The sequence below is a fragment of the Mchenga conophoros genome, linkage group LG23 (genome assembly GCF_057382185.1).
Source record: "Mchenga conophoros isolate Kocher_MC1m ecotype Shallow Benthic linkage group LG23, M_conophoros_male_GT1.1, whole genome shotgun sequence".
NCBI classification, from domain to species: Eukaryota; Metazoa; Chordata; class Actinopteri; order Cichliformes; family Cichlidae; genus Mchenga; species Mchenga conophoros.
This window is the reverse complement of record NC_140547.1, coordinates 25,249,033-25,264,466: the sequence shown is the minus strand read 5'-3', so window position 1 is coordinate 25,264,466 and position 15,434 is coordinate 25,249,033. Positions and strand designations below refer to the sequence as shown.

Below are 15,434 nucleotides of genomic sequence, written 5' to 3'. Positions count from 1 at the left end.
TAATGTGTTCGTATGGGTGAGTACTTTATGGCATTTTTGCATGCATAAAAAATAATAAGCAAAAAAAAAAATTGCATTAATACGAACCAACACGTACAGAAAGAATGACCTTTGCATAAAAACAATGTGACATAAATTTGGTCTATGCAATAAGTACATTTAAAAAATGCAAACTTACATATAAGTTTGAAAACATAATTAAAATTTAACAGCAAAATAAAATAATTGAATCTCTTTAAGAATGCGTTTTTACAACAGTAGGTGTTAGAAAGTTGAATTAAATGTTATATATTGTAATTAGAATTGTTATTAAATTCAGTATAACATTTTTAAAGGGACTCTGCATTTCCTGCGATTAAAAATCAAATGTCCAACCATAGTTTCAAATAAATGATAGAAGGCCCAGCAGTCCAGCCAGTGTAACTTCATTTAGTCTTTTATTTATGAAAGTGTGGACAATGACATCTTACTCTGAGAAGACAACAGAGGTTAATGAATATTATTAATCACTAATAAACATGATGGGACGCCTTGTCTCGTATCAAAATGCCTTTGTACACAATGAGTAGCAGGAGAAAGCGTAAAATAAAGTCGTCTGAGTCACTTGCAGTCCATAATCTTGGCCTGACGGGCTCATTAAATCACGCTGTACAGAGTAATAATGGTAGGAAAAGCTTATTTCAGTCTTGCAATGAAATTAATCCTTTTTTTCAAAGTCATCAGCATGCTTCAGTGAAGTTATATTTAGAAATTAAGTGGTCACAATTCTTGGATTAAATTGCTTCCACTTCTCATTTCACTTGTTCTCATCCCAATGTGATCTTCTGGTTCGGTATAACTTTTTAAAAATGTTTTTGTTTCTTATTTTTTTGCGCACAACATCCAGATAGTCAGCAATTATTATCGGGAACAAAGCAAAAGGGGTCTTACAGTGTCCTCGGCGAGAAAACCACAGAAAACCGTTTCCCTGTGTGTCTCCTTTCTTGTCTCTAAAATGGCAACGTGTCGAGGAATAACTTATCTATGATGGCTGGTGGCGGCACCAGATCCTCCAGCTTCAGGTAGAAAATCCTCTGCAGGCCCTGGATGCACAGAGTGCGAAGTTCCGGCAGCTTTTCCAAAAGTCTGGACAAATGATTGGACCAACAGCTCGAGCCTCCATCCGCGCTTGTCCCACCGTCCTTCAAGCACCTGACCACGCTGCTCTGTAGCTCCTCAACTTTCTTTGGCTCCTTCAGTCCATGCCGCTCTGTAGAGAATTAAATAAAAAATGAACTAACTTTACAAAGTTAACCAGGATATATTGAATTCTTTTATTACCTTTTAACTGGTGCTACAATAATTTCATTAAGTAAAATTACTACTTGTAAATCAGACTTTTGGTAGCTACATTCATCTCAAGGCTTTTGTTCTAAAATAACAAAGAATGTGAACTTTTAAAAATTCAGTTTTATCAACCAAATTTCAACCATTCAATTCATCTTATAAATCGCATATTTAAGATTGTTTTGCTTGGGTATAATTTTCAATACTTTTCCAGTCATTATGTTTAGCTAAGATTTTGCCATGCTATCTGTTACTGTTGGTTAGCAAATAGGTTTGACTAATTATATTAATAATTTATTCAATTTTAAAGCCCACTTATCGGGCCTCAACTTAGCTAACAAACTCATTTGTCTCAAACTTTTAGCTATTTCAACTAGTTTTCTTTTACTATTTCAAATTAGCTTTAACTAGTTTTTCTACCCAATTACTTTTAGCTAACCTTTTAGTAGTCAGTTTAGCTAATTATGCTAACTATTAATTTTAATAACATTTTAAAAACTATTTATCCCATATTAACTTTTTTTTTTAAATTAATTATATGAACCACATTTCAACCATTATCATATAAATTGTAGACTAAAGAGATTTTTGTTTAGGTAGAAGTGTCAGTGCTTTTCCAATCATTACTGTCTGTAATGTTAATTAGCTGATAAGTTTAGCTAATTATAGCAAACATTTATCCAATAAATTTAATTAAACATTTTTTGAGCCTCTGGTTGTTGCTAACAAATCTATTTAAACAATTTACTTTTATCAATTCTGTTTTCTTTATTTCAACCACTTTTTAAAAAAACAAATTACACTATTAAATTACCTTAAACTAATTATTCCCCAAAAGTTTTTGTTTTTACCATTTTTGTTATTTTAAAAGATTCTATATAATATTACGTCTTTGCTTTTAGCTAACTTTAGCTGTTGTCTTTACTTTTTCGCAGTCATATTTAGCTAATAGAAACGTATCCATTACTTTTAAATCATTTTTAAGATATTTATCTATTTTAACTAGAAAGTTAGTTATTATAATTTGCTAACTATTTCAACCATAATTAAATGACTAACAATTTATCCATAACTTTTATCAACAAGTTGTCAAACAAACTATTGTTTTGTTGTTGTTTGTTGTTTTTTTCACTATTTCCAGCCATTACCCTTTAATCTGGGCTAATTACTTGGAACTTTTAGATAACTATTTAAACCAGTTACACTAATTATTGCACTTATTATTCTACAAGATCGTGAAGGACCTCAGCCATCCCAACAACAGACTGTTCTCTCTGTTGAGGTCAGGAAAGCGATTCCGCTCCCTGAAGACCAACACAGAGAGACTGAGGAGGAGCTTCTTCCCGCAGGCGATACGGTCTCTCAATCACACCACCACACAGTACTGACCCACACATATGGTTCTTACACACACACTGGACATTCTGGACATTGTTTTCACTTCATTACTTAAATCACGCTGCTGTTATTGTGTATATATTTATTTATATTTCTTCATACATTCTTATATAGTTCTATATTGTGTATTTTGTTGTACAGTTATTTTATTTTCAACTTTAATTTATATATTTTATCTTATTCTCCCAGTTAAATTACCCTTCATTCTAATTTGTGTTGTACAGTTATTTCATTTTTAACCTTAATTTATATTTTATTCCTTCCTAGTTAAATTTACCCTTTTTAATTTTTCATATTTATTTCCTATCTTATTCATAGCCTTTTCCTTTTTTGTTTTCTTTAGGTCACGAGCAGTTGTCCAAGCATTTCACTACATATCGTACTGTGTATGACTGTGTACGTGACAAATAAAATTTGAATTTGAATTTGAATTTGAATTTGAACATGGCGTCACAAATTATGTAAAATTGCACACCTTTTGCCAAGTTTCGCTAGATTTTCTCTAGATTTAGAGAAACTAAATCAATAACAATCAGTCCAGCTTACTTGTCATCCCTTAAACATGTAGTTCACATTCAGGAAAGTTTATCCTCAGTAAATTAAAGCTTCACATCCTGGCATGATTTAATAATGTGACTGATTATACAATATTGTTCTTTTATCTTTATTTTGATTTTTCTTTTTTTAAACTGGAGCTGTGTTAATGACAAAAAATATTATAAATGGTAACATTCCCATGTTGAATATTATCAAAATAGATAATCCAGGGTCACTTGAATGTAGCATTTATCGGTTATGTCTTTAAGCTTTGTAAATCGCATGAAGCGGAAAATGTTCTTGGACGTCTCACCGGTGACCAGGGCGAGGGTGCATATACAGGAGAAGGTGGAGACGTCCAAGTTCATCCTCTGCAGATTGGCAGAAAATTCAACAATGCTGTCAATCCATTCGCCAAAGCCCCGCAGACACTGGAGCCGGTGCCACACTGACCCGTCACAGAAGATCAGTTTCCCTTCTTCTGGGTTGGATCTGAAATGTTACAACAGCCTGTGGTTAACGTGTGAAGCTGGAGGGCAGAGGTGAATAAATAAATAAGTAAATAGGCAAATAAATTCTATATAAAATGTGTAAAAGGTTATTTACCTGTACGACAACCGTAAAACAAAAAGTTCCAGGAAGGCAGAGTAGAAGAGAAGGTCTTGGTCATGTTTAGGTAGAGAGGTGAAACCCGGGATCTTCTGCGCCCAACCCCGAATAACCTCTATCGATCTGGTCAGGAGGTCATAAAACTGGCGGACATGCTGAGCATCGTCTCCTGGGGGACTTCCTGGATTCTCTTTAAACTGCATTTAAAGGTCACCGGTCGGATCAGATTGGAAGGAAGGAGGATACCAATGATTATAACTCTACTATGTCTTAGTCGTATATCAACAGTGTCAGTTCTACTTACTTTGGAGTAGTCCAGGCGAGAAGGTGGAGGATTGGACTCCACATGCGCCCTGATGAGGGCGCTCAGGAGGGCGCTGCCAGGTGAGGAGGCGTCTGGAAGAGCTCTGGGTTTGGACGGCAAGCGACCTCTTCGACCTTTCAGGCTGTCTGTCCTCACCACTGCAGAGGAAAAGATGAAGAGGGCGACACTTTTCAGCTCTGACCTCCTAAACGGCACCAAGAATAATGGTTTAAGAAGCTTTTTGGCTCTATCAGTTTACCTTCTTTGACCATTCCCACTGCGAGGCACTTCTGGAAACGGCAATATTGGCATCGGTTCCTTCTGCGTTTGTCCACAGGGCAGCTTTTGGCAGCCAAGCACACATACTTGGCATTTTTTTGCACTGTGCGCTGCACAGAGAGAAGAAGAATCTGCATATTACTCTATATACCTTTTGAAAAATACAATCCTGCACTTTAATAGGTTCATGGCTCTCGGGCTGAGGTGTGGTCGAATTTACATCAGTCTTCTTCCTGATCCAGCAAACACACCTGATGGTTAAAGGACTCTTTGGTTAATAAAAATCTGACTTGTTGGTGTGTTTCTTAAAAACTTGAAACAACTTTCAGTGCTCTAAACACATCTACCACTTGCTGCTGTTCACTAAAACTTTACACAGTACCTTTTCTTTTTCTAGTAAGAGATTTTTGGAAATTTTCTTGTAAAATTTTCAAATTAAAGCACAATTTTGGTCTCTAGAAACGTGTGCTGGTGGATTAGTCTGAAATATGGAGCCATATGGATCTTTTAAAAGATCTAATATGAGAAAAAGGAACAAAAAAAAAAAGGTCCCTATGAAAGAAACAACAAGAAGAGACATAACAATAGTAATAGCGGACTTTTTTTTATAAACATACTGTCATGACAATACATCTCAGAGGGCTCATTGTTAAAAAAAATACTTTTGAGCCATTTTAGAAAGATAAGAAAGGTAAAAGTAACCTAACAAGGGGTTAAATTGTTCCTTCAAAATTAGTGGCAGCACTCTTGCTCCTGTGGGCCATCTGAGGCACTGAGCAGTCGGACAGGCAGGTCTGGGTAAATAGAGGGTCGTGGTCATTCATAATTTGGAGACTGGCCCCGGGGAATCTCCCAGTGAAAGACGAAGGAGAAGGTTTTGATTCACGGCACGTTGGTGACCATTTTCATACAGGACATTCGCGACGTTTAACGCGCGTGTCAAGAGACCAAGAGAACAAAACGTGCCTCTGGAGTCTATTGTCCAATTTAGAAGGCCGGTCAGAGCTCCCCGGGGGAACCTTTATATTATAGCCAATTACTTGGAATTAGAGTTGCATTATGGGATATAATTCCCGTGGGTGTGTAGTTATTTTTTCATCATATTTTTCACAGAAATGTTGGAAGACTTTTGTGCTAAAAAAGGGAGTAAATATCCATAAAAAACAACTTTCAGATCTTCAGAGTTTCCTTTAAAACTGCAGATTTGTATTAAGCCTTCACTGAAAACAAACCTTGAAGAACCCCTTGCAGCCCTCGCAGGTGCGCACTCCGTAGTGCTGGCAGGCTGCGTTATCCCCGCAAACCGCGCACACCCCCTCTGAGCTCAGCGGTCCTCGGCCGGGCGCAGAAGAAGTTTGGTATTCCATAAAGTGGTGGCCGTGCGCGAGATGGAGTGGGTGAGCAAATCCAACACCGCTCTGTTTGCCCAGGCCGGTGGAGCCCAAAACGGTGGGTGTTTCCAGCTGCTGGTGCGCCAGAGCTCCGTCAAACTTCACCTGGCACGTGGACAAACTCTGGCCGTCGTGTTGCGCGTGTTTTAGGGACAGCAGGGAAAACCTGGACAGCGCGTTTTTCCTGTGCGTCGCCAAATAGTCCTGCCGAAAGCTGTACAGGGAGCCGGAGTCCTCCCAAATGTGTCCCGACGGAAGCTGGAAGTTGGGCGTGAGGGAGGAGTGCGGGGAGGGGGAGCGGTAGTAATAAACGGGGCTCGGGGAAGAAAGGAGCTCGTCTGACTGGTGCGCTGGGTGCTGATTCGGTTGATAGCGCGGGCACCCGTGCGCATCCTCCACCTTGACGCACGGCAGCTCCCCCTGGACCTGCATCTGAAACAGACACGGGGGCTTTACGTCGTACCCAGAGCCGTAAGAGTCCGCCAGGGGGCCGAAGGTGGGGCCCGAGGCTCCAGCCGACACTTCACTGTTAGTAAGATCCATGCTGAACTTGACAAACTCCGGAGTGAGGAAGTCGCAGCTGCGCTCTCCGCCGGAGCTCTGGGAGGCTGGGCTGGCTCCTTGAGGCGACGAGCCGCACTGGGTCTGGACGCACGGCATGATCACTGCAACAACACACGCAGATGATGAAACGTGTTTAAAAGTGCGATAAAGTGATGCTCTAGTGAGGCAATGTCGCTGGAATTCACCGTCAATGCTTTTTTGTTGATATATTTAATTATAATATTTTTTTAAGGTGAAACAAGCAAACTCACCTTACAATTGATTTTCCACAACCTCCTATTGTGCCCCAAACGTCTCCTGGCACGAAACAGAAACAACAGATAATTTGTTAGCGAGCCCAGTCCCCCCATTTAAACTCAAAAGAGTAACATTTCCACTACCTTAGATGTGGATCCAGTGCGGGAGGACGCTGGTGAGTAATCCCATCCCTACTGTGTTGCTGCTCGTGGATCTTCTGAAGCTCTCTGGCTGTATGGACGGAGCGATGGAAATGACTGTTCACTTCAGCCACTCTTTGGCTTTGCAGACTGGCTGCCAGTGGCACCGACAATGTGCTTTTGTTTACGTGCTTACGCGCTCCAAGCCCCATTACGCACGCACTGGCCACAGAGGGGTGGTGTGAGAGAGTGTGTGTGTGAGTATGTGTGTGTGTGTGTGTGTGTGTGTGGTTAGAAAGCGGCTCAGTGAATTTGGAAATTATGTTTATAATTAAGTTTAATGTAGTTTTAATAGATGTACGGCTGCAGTGGGGGATTCAGATTGGACTTATCTAGTTGTAAACGTGTGTAAAAGTATATAAAATTACACTTTTTATGTAGTTTTTAAAAACACAAGAATACTACTACACATGCTTTAATCTGCAGGGTGCTTGGTTTACTTATATGTGCACGCCTTCTGTCCTAAATAACAGAGGAAACGACAGCTGGCTCGTTGTTATTATCCCCAGGGAGGATGAAGAAAAGAGCGGAGTTGCGCAATCCTGCCTTTGCCTTACATCAATTTACGTGGCACCGCCTCCGCTCGAACCCAATTGGACGCTCTCAGCCGAGCTCCGCCCTCCGATTGGCTCTCCCCGACATCGCTCGACGTGCCCGCCGGGCTTCCTGGTTGTAGCTGTCAAGCGCTCACTCAAGCTACGGTTTGGATAGCTACCGATGCCCCCAGTCGCCGCCCTGCATCGCCCCGAGCGACTTTTATCCAGCCACGAAGCACCAAGTCCTGTAAGTGGGAATGTTTGTTGTGTCACCCGGTGATTTTCGGACATTTTAAAGCCGCTCTAAATAATTGTCTAACCCGTGTTTTTCTTTTCTTTCCCGACCCCAATAAAGGAAAAAAAAGCAGAACATCTGCGAATTTTTCTTCGCTAGCCGCTATAGGGCTGAGAGACTACCCTTCAGTTTTATCGTGTTCGTGGAGCTAAACACGGGCCATATTTACGTGTCTTTTTAGGCTATTTAAGCCCGCGTGAACGGCTAAATATTTCACACACCCTTTGAAGTGTATGTAGCCTTTTTTTCTTCTTCTTCTTTTTTACAACGTAAAGGCGAAGGTCAACAGTAATCTCCCCCCTCAGAGACCACACCGACACTGATCGCTTACATTTTGATCCACGGCAGGACAACAGTTAAAGATCAAACCGACTTCCTCTTGTGTGGCCCGGCGTACCTGCATCGGTATATCACCACCTGCTGTTAAAAGCAAACACTCCCAAGTAGGACATTTTGAATTAAAAGAAAAAGCCACAAATTTCACGTGTTTCTTCATAAAAATCACCCCCTCCTCCTCTTCCGGATTCATAATGAGCCTGCAGGCTGCTCTAAGTGAAAGCTGGTGACTTTCCCCAGTGACACGAAGACACCAGTAGTGGCATGAATATGGTGTGCCATGTTAATAACATAGAGTTTAAGAGTCCTAGTTGCTTCACTCACAAAATCAGGGGTGTCAAACCTGAGGTCCGGGGGCCAGAATCGGCCTGGACTCCAACCGGTCAACTTCAAAAAGCAGGAATGAGGGTGTACATTTTGGCCTTTAACTATATTTCAAAGGTTTTAGCTTTATCTTAACTGATAAACACCTCCCACATGGCCATTCATGCTACACCAAAGTAAATAGCTATGTAATAGATTTTTTGAGTTTGACATCACAGCACTAAAGGAGGCACCGATTGTGAAAGTCTGGGCTAGTGCTCATGTTTAAATATTCCAGATTGCCCCACACAGCTGGTGCAATACCTTGTCTTTGAGGGTTTTTAGTTAATTGGTATAATTTATTCCTGTCTGTGAGAAACAAACTAGTGTTTAATCTTTGAACACGTAGCCAGCACAAACATAGCATGACATTTGTACACTTTTGGAAAAGATTTTTTTTCTTTTTGGAAAAAGAAAAAAAGTGGAACGATGGAGCGACTGGTCTCATTGTGAAACGTCAGGCTAATTATTTTCATCGTCACTTTGTTGGTGTCCACATTATGTGGACCAGTGATGTGGACCACAAATGGGACCTTAATCTTCAAAATTAGCATCATGTTCTTTTAAGTAATGATTTAAACTTGTGATTGGGACCATAAACATATTAGAATAGTGCTTACTGAGGCCATTGGTCAAGGAAGACGTATCAGGGCTGTCAGATTTGTTTTTGAAAGTAGGAAAGTCGCCCCCTGCTGGACTTTTGGAGGCAATAAATTGCACACTGAGCTAAATTTGTCAGACTCACCTAGTCTTAATGCAGGTTTTCACACAGATTGCGTAATTTAGCCTAGTTAAAGTTAACATAGCGAAATTGTGCTTTGTTAATTGATATCTGGCTGTTGGGTAATTGCTAATAAATGGTAAATGGCCTGTATTTGTATAGCGCTTTACTAGTCCCTAAGGACCCCAAAGCGCTTTACACATCCAGTCATCCACCCATTCACACACTTGTGATGGCAAGCTACATTGTAGCCACAGCCACCCTGGGGCGTACTGACAGAGGCGAGGCTGCCGGACACTGGCACCACTGGTGTCTGACCAGTAGGCAACAGGTGAAGTGTCTTGCTCAAGGACACAACGACCGAGACCAAGCTGGAGCTCGAACCGGCAACCTTCCGATTACAAGGCGAACTCCCAACTCTTGAGCCACGATCGCCATTAATAGTTAAACCCAGTCAACAACTAAGATGGCATTTACTGATGTACTCTCTCTGGGTGTGTCCCTTGGCTTCTTTCCATCCAGGCTTGCTTGGAAACTTTCAAAGGGAGGCGCTGTTTAGATACCACACCGCATCAGCTGGCTCATTTTGACGTGAAGGTTCAGAAGCTTTACTTCGACTAAAATCTTTTTTCAAAGACTGCTTGAAGCCCTGTAGAGTCCATGCCTATTTGGTACATCGTGGTGTAATAACTAGAAGATAAAATGCAGACTGGGACTGGACACTTCAAGCAAAATGACTGTTTGTTTGATTTTGATGTCTTTTGAACATGTTTTAATTCACCCAAACAAAATTCAGAAGAAGGCAAACTTCAGCCTGACTTATAGGTGTGAAAAAAGTTGATACTGTTATTAATTTGTAGTTGTTGTTTTGAGAGGTAAAGTTTAGAATTTGGTCAAAAGTTGGCAGTAAAAATAATAAAAGACAGCGTTTGTGTGGCTAATGTCTGGCTGCCACAGTGGTATGCTACATGTAATAGGTCATTAATTACAGCAAACTGCTTGTTGACCTTTGGGCCATCTGCTTTATTAAAATGCATTAGAATCTGCTGCGGTGCACTGCGCTCCCTGGAAACTTGTTTTTCGGCGTACGTTACCGTAGGAATGCAAATACTTTACTGGGGCTCACCTGATGGGAATTGAAATTCGTGGGCCGGCGTGCAGAGCAATGTGTGTCACGTCGTGCTCGTTACGGCACAGACTCATTATCAGAATATTAAAGAGTCAACATCATCATATTCATTGGGGATCAATTTTAGTTGCATTTTCTTCAAGTATTATTTTCTCTGATGTAACCTGTAAAACCTGACCAGATGAGTTTTAATTATAGTTATTTACTGCATGTAACCTGGTTAGACTTTATACTTCCTTTGTCAGAGAGCTGAAGAAATTATGTTTTTTTGGCATGTTATGCATTTGATGCTAAAAAGTTCTGCTTCTTCTTTGCTGAGATTTGCTGCTTTTTTCTTTGTTAAACATCAGCACTTACTATTTGCTACCATTTTATACACCCGATGATCGTGTAATGTTAGGCAGTAATCGATGGGTAGATTAATGATGAAACTGTTCCTTCTATAGTCCCTTTTTACACAGGTAGAATTACACTTAGTGGCCAAAGGTTTGTGGACATCTAAATGATTTACTGATATGTTCCAGTAGACATGGAATTTGGATTCACATTCAGGGGTTTTCTTGGTTGAGAGTGAGCCTTTTTGTTCCACATATACATATAAATATATTATAAATATGAGTAACTAAAATCCATACTTGTTAGAAATAACAGTGATCACCTATTTAGCTCACCAGGCAACCGCTATGATGTAAGGCTAATGAAGAGGCCTGCCCCAAGGCCATTTAATGTAAGTCTTCTGATCTTTTTCTTCTGAAGTTTTTATGCCTTCTCTCATCTGAGCTAGAAATTCCAAAAATATGTGTTTTTTTCTTCGTTATTTAAACTTAATATATAAATTTGGTGGTTTTCCTTTAGTGGGATGCCAAAACATTTTTGAGTGGTCAGGAAAAATGCTGATATTGTTGTAGAAATAAGCCGTTGCATTAGGATCCACATCGAATTGAACATGTTTTTCAAATTCAAATTCAAATTTTTATTTGTCACGTACACAGTCATACACAGTACGATATGCAGTGAAATGCTTAGACAACTGCTCGTGACCTAAAGAAAAAAAAAATACTGTACAAGTATTAACTGGAAATGAAGAATATAGTGACCAGTGTTGTGCAATCCACATTATGTCTTGTGCAGTGCAAATATGCTTAAAGTGATTTAAGTGATGAAGTGAAAACAATGTCCAGAAAGTCCAGTGTGTGTAAGAACTATATGTGTGGGTCAGTACTGTGTGGTGGTGTGATTGAGAGACCGTATCGCCTGCGGGAAGAAGCTCCTCCTCAGTCTCTCTGTGTTGGTCTTCAGGGAGCGGAATCGCTTTCCTGACCTCAACAGAGAGAACAGTCCGTTTACCCTACATGTCACATCTCACCTTATAATCTTTAGCTTTGTTTGAAGTTAAACAGGTTTTAGCTGCTATTGCCACGGTTCAGCAGTGTGGAAAGCAAGAAGTTGATCCCAATGCAAGACTCAGGAGACAGGACTTGATAAAATCACAGCTTTATTGCTAGCAGTCCATTAAAAACAAAAGGCCAAAAATATGCTTAACAGGGAACTTACTTGGAGGAAAAGTCAGAGAGTGCTGGACAGTGAAAACACACTTCCATGTGGGGGAGGACGCGACAAAAAACAGAGAGAGACTCTGAAAATAAATCTGCAACAGGTAACTAGGGAGATGGGAAACACCAGGGAACACAACTTACATCAGGTAAAATAGGGAAGGTAAAACTCAATACGAGGTACACAAGACTATCAAAATAAAACAGGAAATGGCTAACACTGAGACGCACTAAGACATGCAGACTTGATGCAAATAAGCAAACATAGAAACACGATAGAAACAGAATGACATTCCAAAAAGGGGAGGGCCAGACAACCACAGGAACCCAACTAAGGAAACAGAAAGACATCACAAAAAATGGTGACTAAATATTACAATACCAAGAAGATGAAGTGGAATATAAAGAGAGACTGTTGACAGAGGATAAAATAAATGATGAGGGAAAATAGCAAAAACACATTTTCAAAAACAAAAGGAGCCACTAAACTAGCATAGAAACACAAAAGCCATGACAGCTGTCATCAAAGATAAAATCAACGTAAGCGACTTCCTAGGATCAGGTCTGTGTTTGCATGTTTAACAGGACTCAGAAGAGCGCCTGAAACTTGAAGTTTTTGCAGCTCTCCTGGTTTTCCTCCACAGTTTGAATGCCCTGCTGGGCAGCAGTTACTTATGAAAGTGTGCTGAATGTGTTGACGGGCGATCGTGGCTCAAGAGTTGGCAGTTTGTCCTGTAATCGCAAGGTTGCCAGTTCGAGCCCTGGCTCCGACAGTCTTGGTCGTTGTGTCCTTGGGCAAGACACTTCACCCGTTGCCTACGGGTGGTCAGAAGGTCCGGTGGCACCAGTGTCCGGCAGCCTCGCCCCAGGATGGCTGTGGCTACAATGTAGCTTGCCATCACCAGTGTGTGAATGACCTTAGGGACCAAGTAAAGCACTATACAATACCATTTAATCCTGCTCTGCTGGATACACATAATAATTTTTCCATTCAGGAGGTTTAGCTAACAGTATTTTCCTTATTGATAATTTTGCCAGTTGTTTTTTCCGATACTTTAAATGTCACATGGCGAATAAACTTGTCTCTTTCATCCTGACTTGCAGCTTTTGGACCCTCCCACCTTCCCTTTATCTGCATACTACCTCACAGACTGGCATGCCTGGCATGTCAAAAGCCTGCTAACCCAGGTGTCTCTACTCTCTCTCTGTCTCTGTCCTGCCCTGTACCTTCACTGCAGGGCCGATGGCGTTCAGGAGGGCTCTGAAACGGACGGCCCTTGTAGGCGGTGGGGCGGTTGCCACGGCGTTTGGCCTGTCACAGCTGATCGAGTACAGAAAGACACAGGTAAGAAGAAAACTCGCTCCAACAAATGTTTGCTTTCAGTTTTGTTTTTGGCTAGGACATCCACGCAGATGTTCTTTCACTTTGCATGGAATAGTTTATAGTTTGTGAGAGCTCCTTCTCCTTAACAAAAGAAAAAGAAGAGGCAGACATCTGTTTTTTAGGAAGGGAGTGCCATTCAGGGCATGTCCTGTCTAGATGTTGGAATGTGTTTGAGGTCTATTGGGTGTGTTTTCAGTCTTTGTATTTGATGCTTCACTTGCTGCTGTGCAGGAGGTCGTGATTGGACCTTGAGCTGCACAGAAACGGTGATTACAAATAGTATAATCGGCCACAGCAGCATCAGGTTTTACAGTGTTGTTAGGCTGTAAAATGGAAGTAATCACCCTCACATTCTGCTTCCTCCACTGGTTCACTGCCTACCCACTCGCCATGGAGGTGTGGCCATTTTAGCATTTGGCTTTTCAACATAAAAGTCAAGTGCCTGTCACTAGCATTTTTTATTTTTTGCTATAATGGGAATATTGACCCCCCCCCTCTCATTATTATGCTCTTTCCAAGAGTTAAATAAAAAAATTGATACCACTGTCATGTCACTTCTCTGAATATGAAGCTACTTTTAACAACCAACAAACTTAGCATAAAGACTGAAAGTTAGGCCAAAGCCACGGTTCTCAAAGTGTGGCCTGCAGGCCAGTGGCGGTCCCTGGTAATTCGCAAGAATCCTCCGCTGTACATTTAATTCATTCACAGTTTTTATCACGGTCATGAATCATACATGTAGTGTTGAAGAAGAAAGAAAGTTCACTGCCACTGGTTCCATAGAAATCAAGAAGTTAAGCAACAGCCAGGTGCTGCTAAGCAAATTCACTTTATTTTCTCATCTGCAAATGTGAGCACCTCTGAAGGTGCATAAATTCTTCCGTGTGTTAACTCAATGCCACAATATTCCTACTAACAGACCTCCCAGCAAATTAAGCCCAAGGTCAGATCATGCAATACTTGGAGAAAGTGCAAAAAAACGAAGAAATGTTCGTGACAGTAAAATGAGAAAAAAGACTGAACAAGTGTGGCCTGTTTGGAGAGTTGAACAGGAAAAGCCTCTTATCTCTAAAAAAAAAAAGAACTTGGCTGTGCAGCTTAGGCTTGCAAAGTTACATCTCAACAAATCACAGGACTTCATAAATGTGCCATATCAACAAAAAGACCTCATACCAGCTGTCAGCACAGTGGTGGAGGGGTCATGATTTGGGCTTGTTTTGCAGCCTCAGAGTATCTTGCAGTCATTAAGCTGACCGACCATGAACTCCTCTGTATACCAAAGTATTCTACAGTCAAATGTGAGACATCTGTCCAACAGCTAAATGTTGGCCAAATTATGTCATGTAATAGGATAATGATCCAAAGCACAGCAGCAACCTTACACAAAAGCGTCCATTAGCCAAAAGGAAGGATGAAACGATCCACAAAGGGTTAAAATCTAACATGTAATATGTTTGCTCCGACTAGCCATACTTGTTCAGTGAAGTATGTGAGGATTGACCCACTTTTGTAGCCAGCCTCAAGTGGCCGTTAGAGGAACTGTAGTTCTGAACAACAGCAAGGAAGCATCTTCTTGGACAAGTAGGCTCCAGGCGTCACTCAGAAATACAAGCATCATCCTCTAAGCAGAGAGATTACAAACAGTAAAGTTTTTTAATCCTCTGTTGCCCTCATTTGTGCTCATTCATGAAAACTTTGAGAAGCCCTGGTCCCTGGATTGTACATTTGGTGGAACTGTAGGTCTCTGTGTCCTAATAATGAGCCCATACTTCATGCCTGTATCTCTACTAATGTTGTCCAATGTAGCCAAAAACAGACGTGTCAGGGTATCAATTCCTTCATTTAACTTTGAGCAATAAAAAAAGTGCATTATTGTTGTTTTTATTTATTTTTTTCATCCATTTGATGCTTTGCGAATCTTGTGTTTATCCACAGGCGACATCAAAACTCTTCATACAGTAAATGATGATTTAGGATCTTTGAGAACAGCCGGAAAGATAAGAATAGATGATGTCTTTACATTCAAGCCTCCAGTCTCAAGCTTGTCTTCTTCAAAAAAAACCTAAACAGCTGTTCCCACTGACTTTATGACGTGTTTTAGGCTTATTATAGGCATGCCACACAACTACATACCAGGCTTTATTTGACTGCACAACCTAATGTGAACTCTGCTTTGTGTCCCGGTGCGATAATGTCTTCTCTTGCCCGTCGCCGTCCTCTCAACCAAGCGTGGATTGGTAAGCAAGAAGTCGACCCTGATGAAATATAATTA

The 15,434-nt window shown here is 40.8% G+C and overlaps 2 protein-coding genes across 3 annotated transcripts in view; one reads left to right on the top strand and one right to left on the bottom strand.

The window, feature by feature from the left end:
* Positions 1-415: 415 nt before the first annotated feature.
* LOC146547340 (nuclear receptor subfamily 4 group A member 2-like) lies at positions 416-7,018 on the bottom strand. Its single transcript, XM_085264698.1, has 8 exons — positions 6,789-7,018; positions 6,660-6,705; positions 5,686-6,509; positions 4,434-4,563; positions 4,175-4,332; positions 3,868-4,067; positions 3,575-3,753; positions 416-1,249 (listed from the first exon to the last, which is right to left on the bottom strand). The coding sequence occupies exons 3-8, from the start codon at positions 6,502-6,504 to the stop codon at positions 990-992; spliced, it is 1,746 nt and encodes a 581-aa protein (XP_085120824.1). The 5' UTR covers positions 6,505-6,509; positions 6,660-6,705; positions 6,789-7,018; the 3' UTR covers positions 416-989.
* Positions 7,019-7,483: 465 nt separating this feature from the next.
* LOC146547339 (glycerol-3-phosphate dehydrogenase, mitochondrial-like) overlaps positions 7,484-15,434 on the top strand; it is a 39,264-nt gene continuing 31,313 nt past the window's right edge. Inside the window, exons 1-2 of one of the 2 annotated variants that reach the window (XM_085263956.1) lie at positions 7,484-7,628; positions 13,017-13,123. In XM_085263956.1, coding sequence (XP_085120082.1) covers positions 13,022-13,123 — 102 coding nt within the window. In that variant the 5' untranslated portion in view covers positions 7,484-7,628; positions 13,017-13,021. Of the gene's footprint in view, positions 7,629-13,016; positions 13,124-13,154; positions 15,400-15,434 lie in introns of those variants that run through there. The other variant, XM_085263957.1, reaches the window with a different exon arrangement.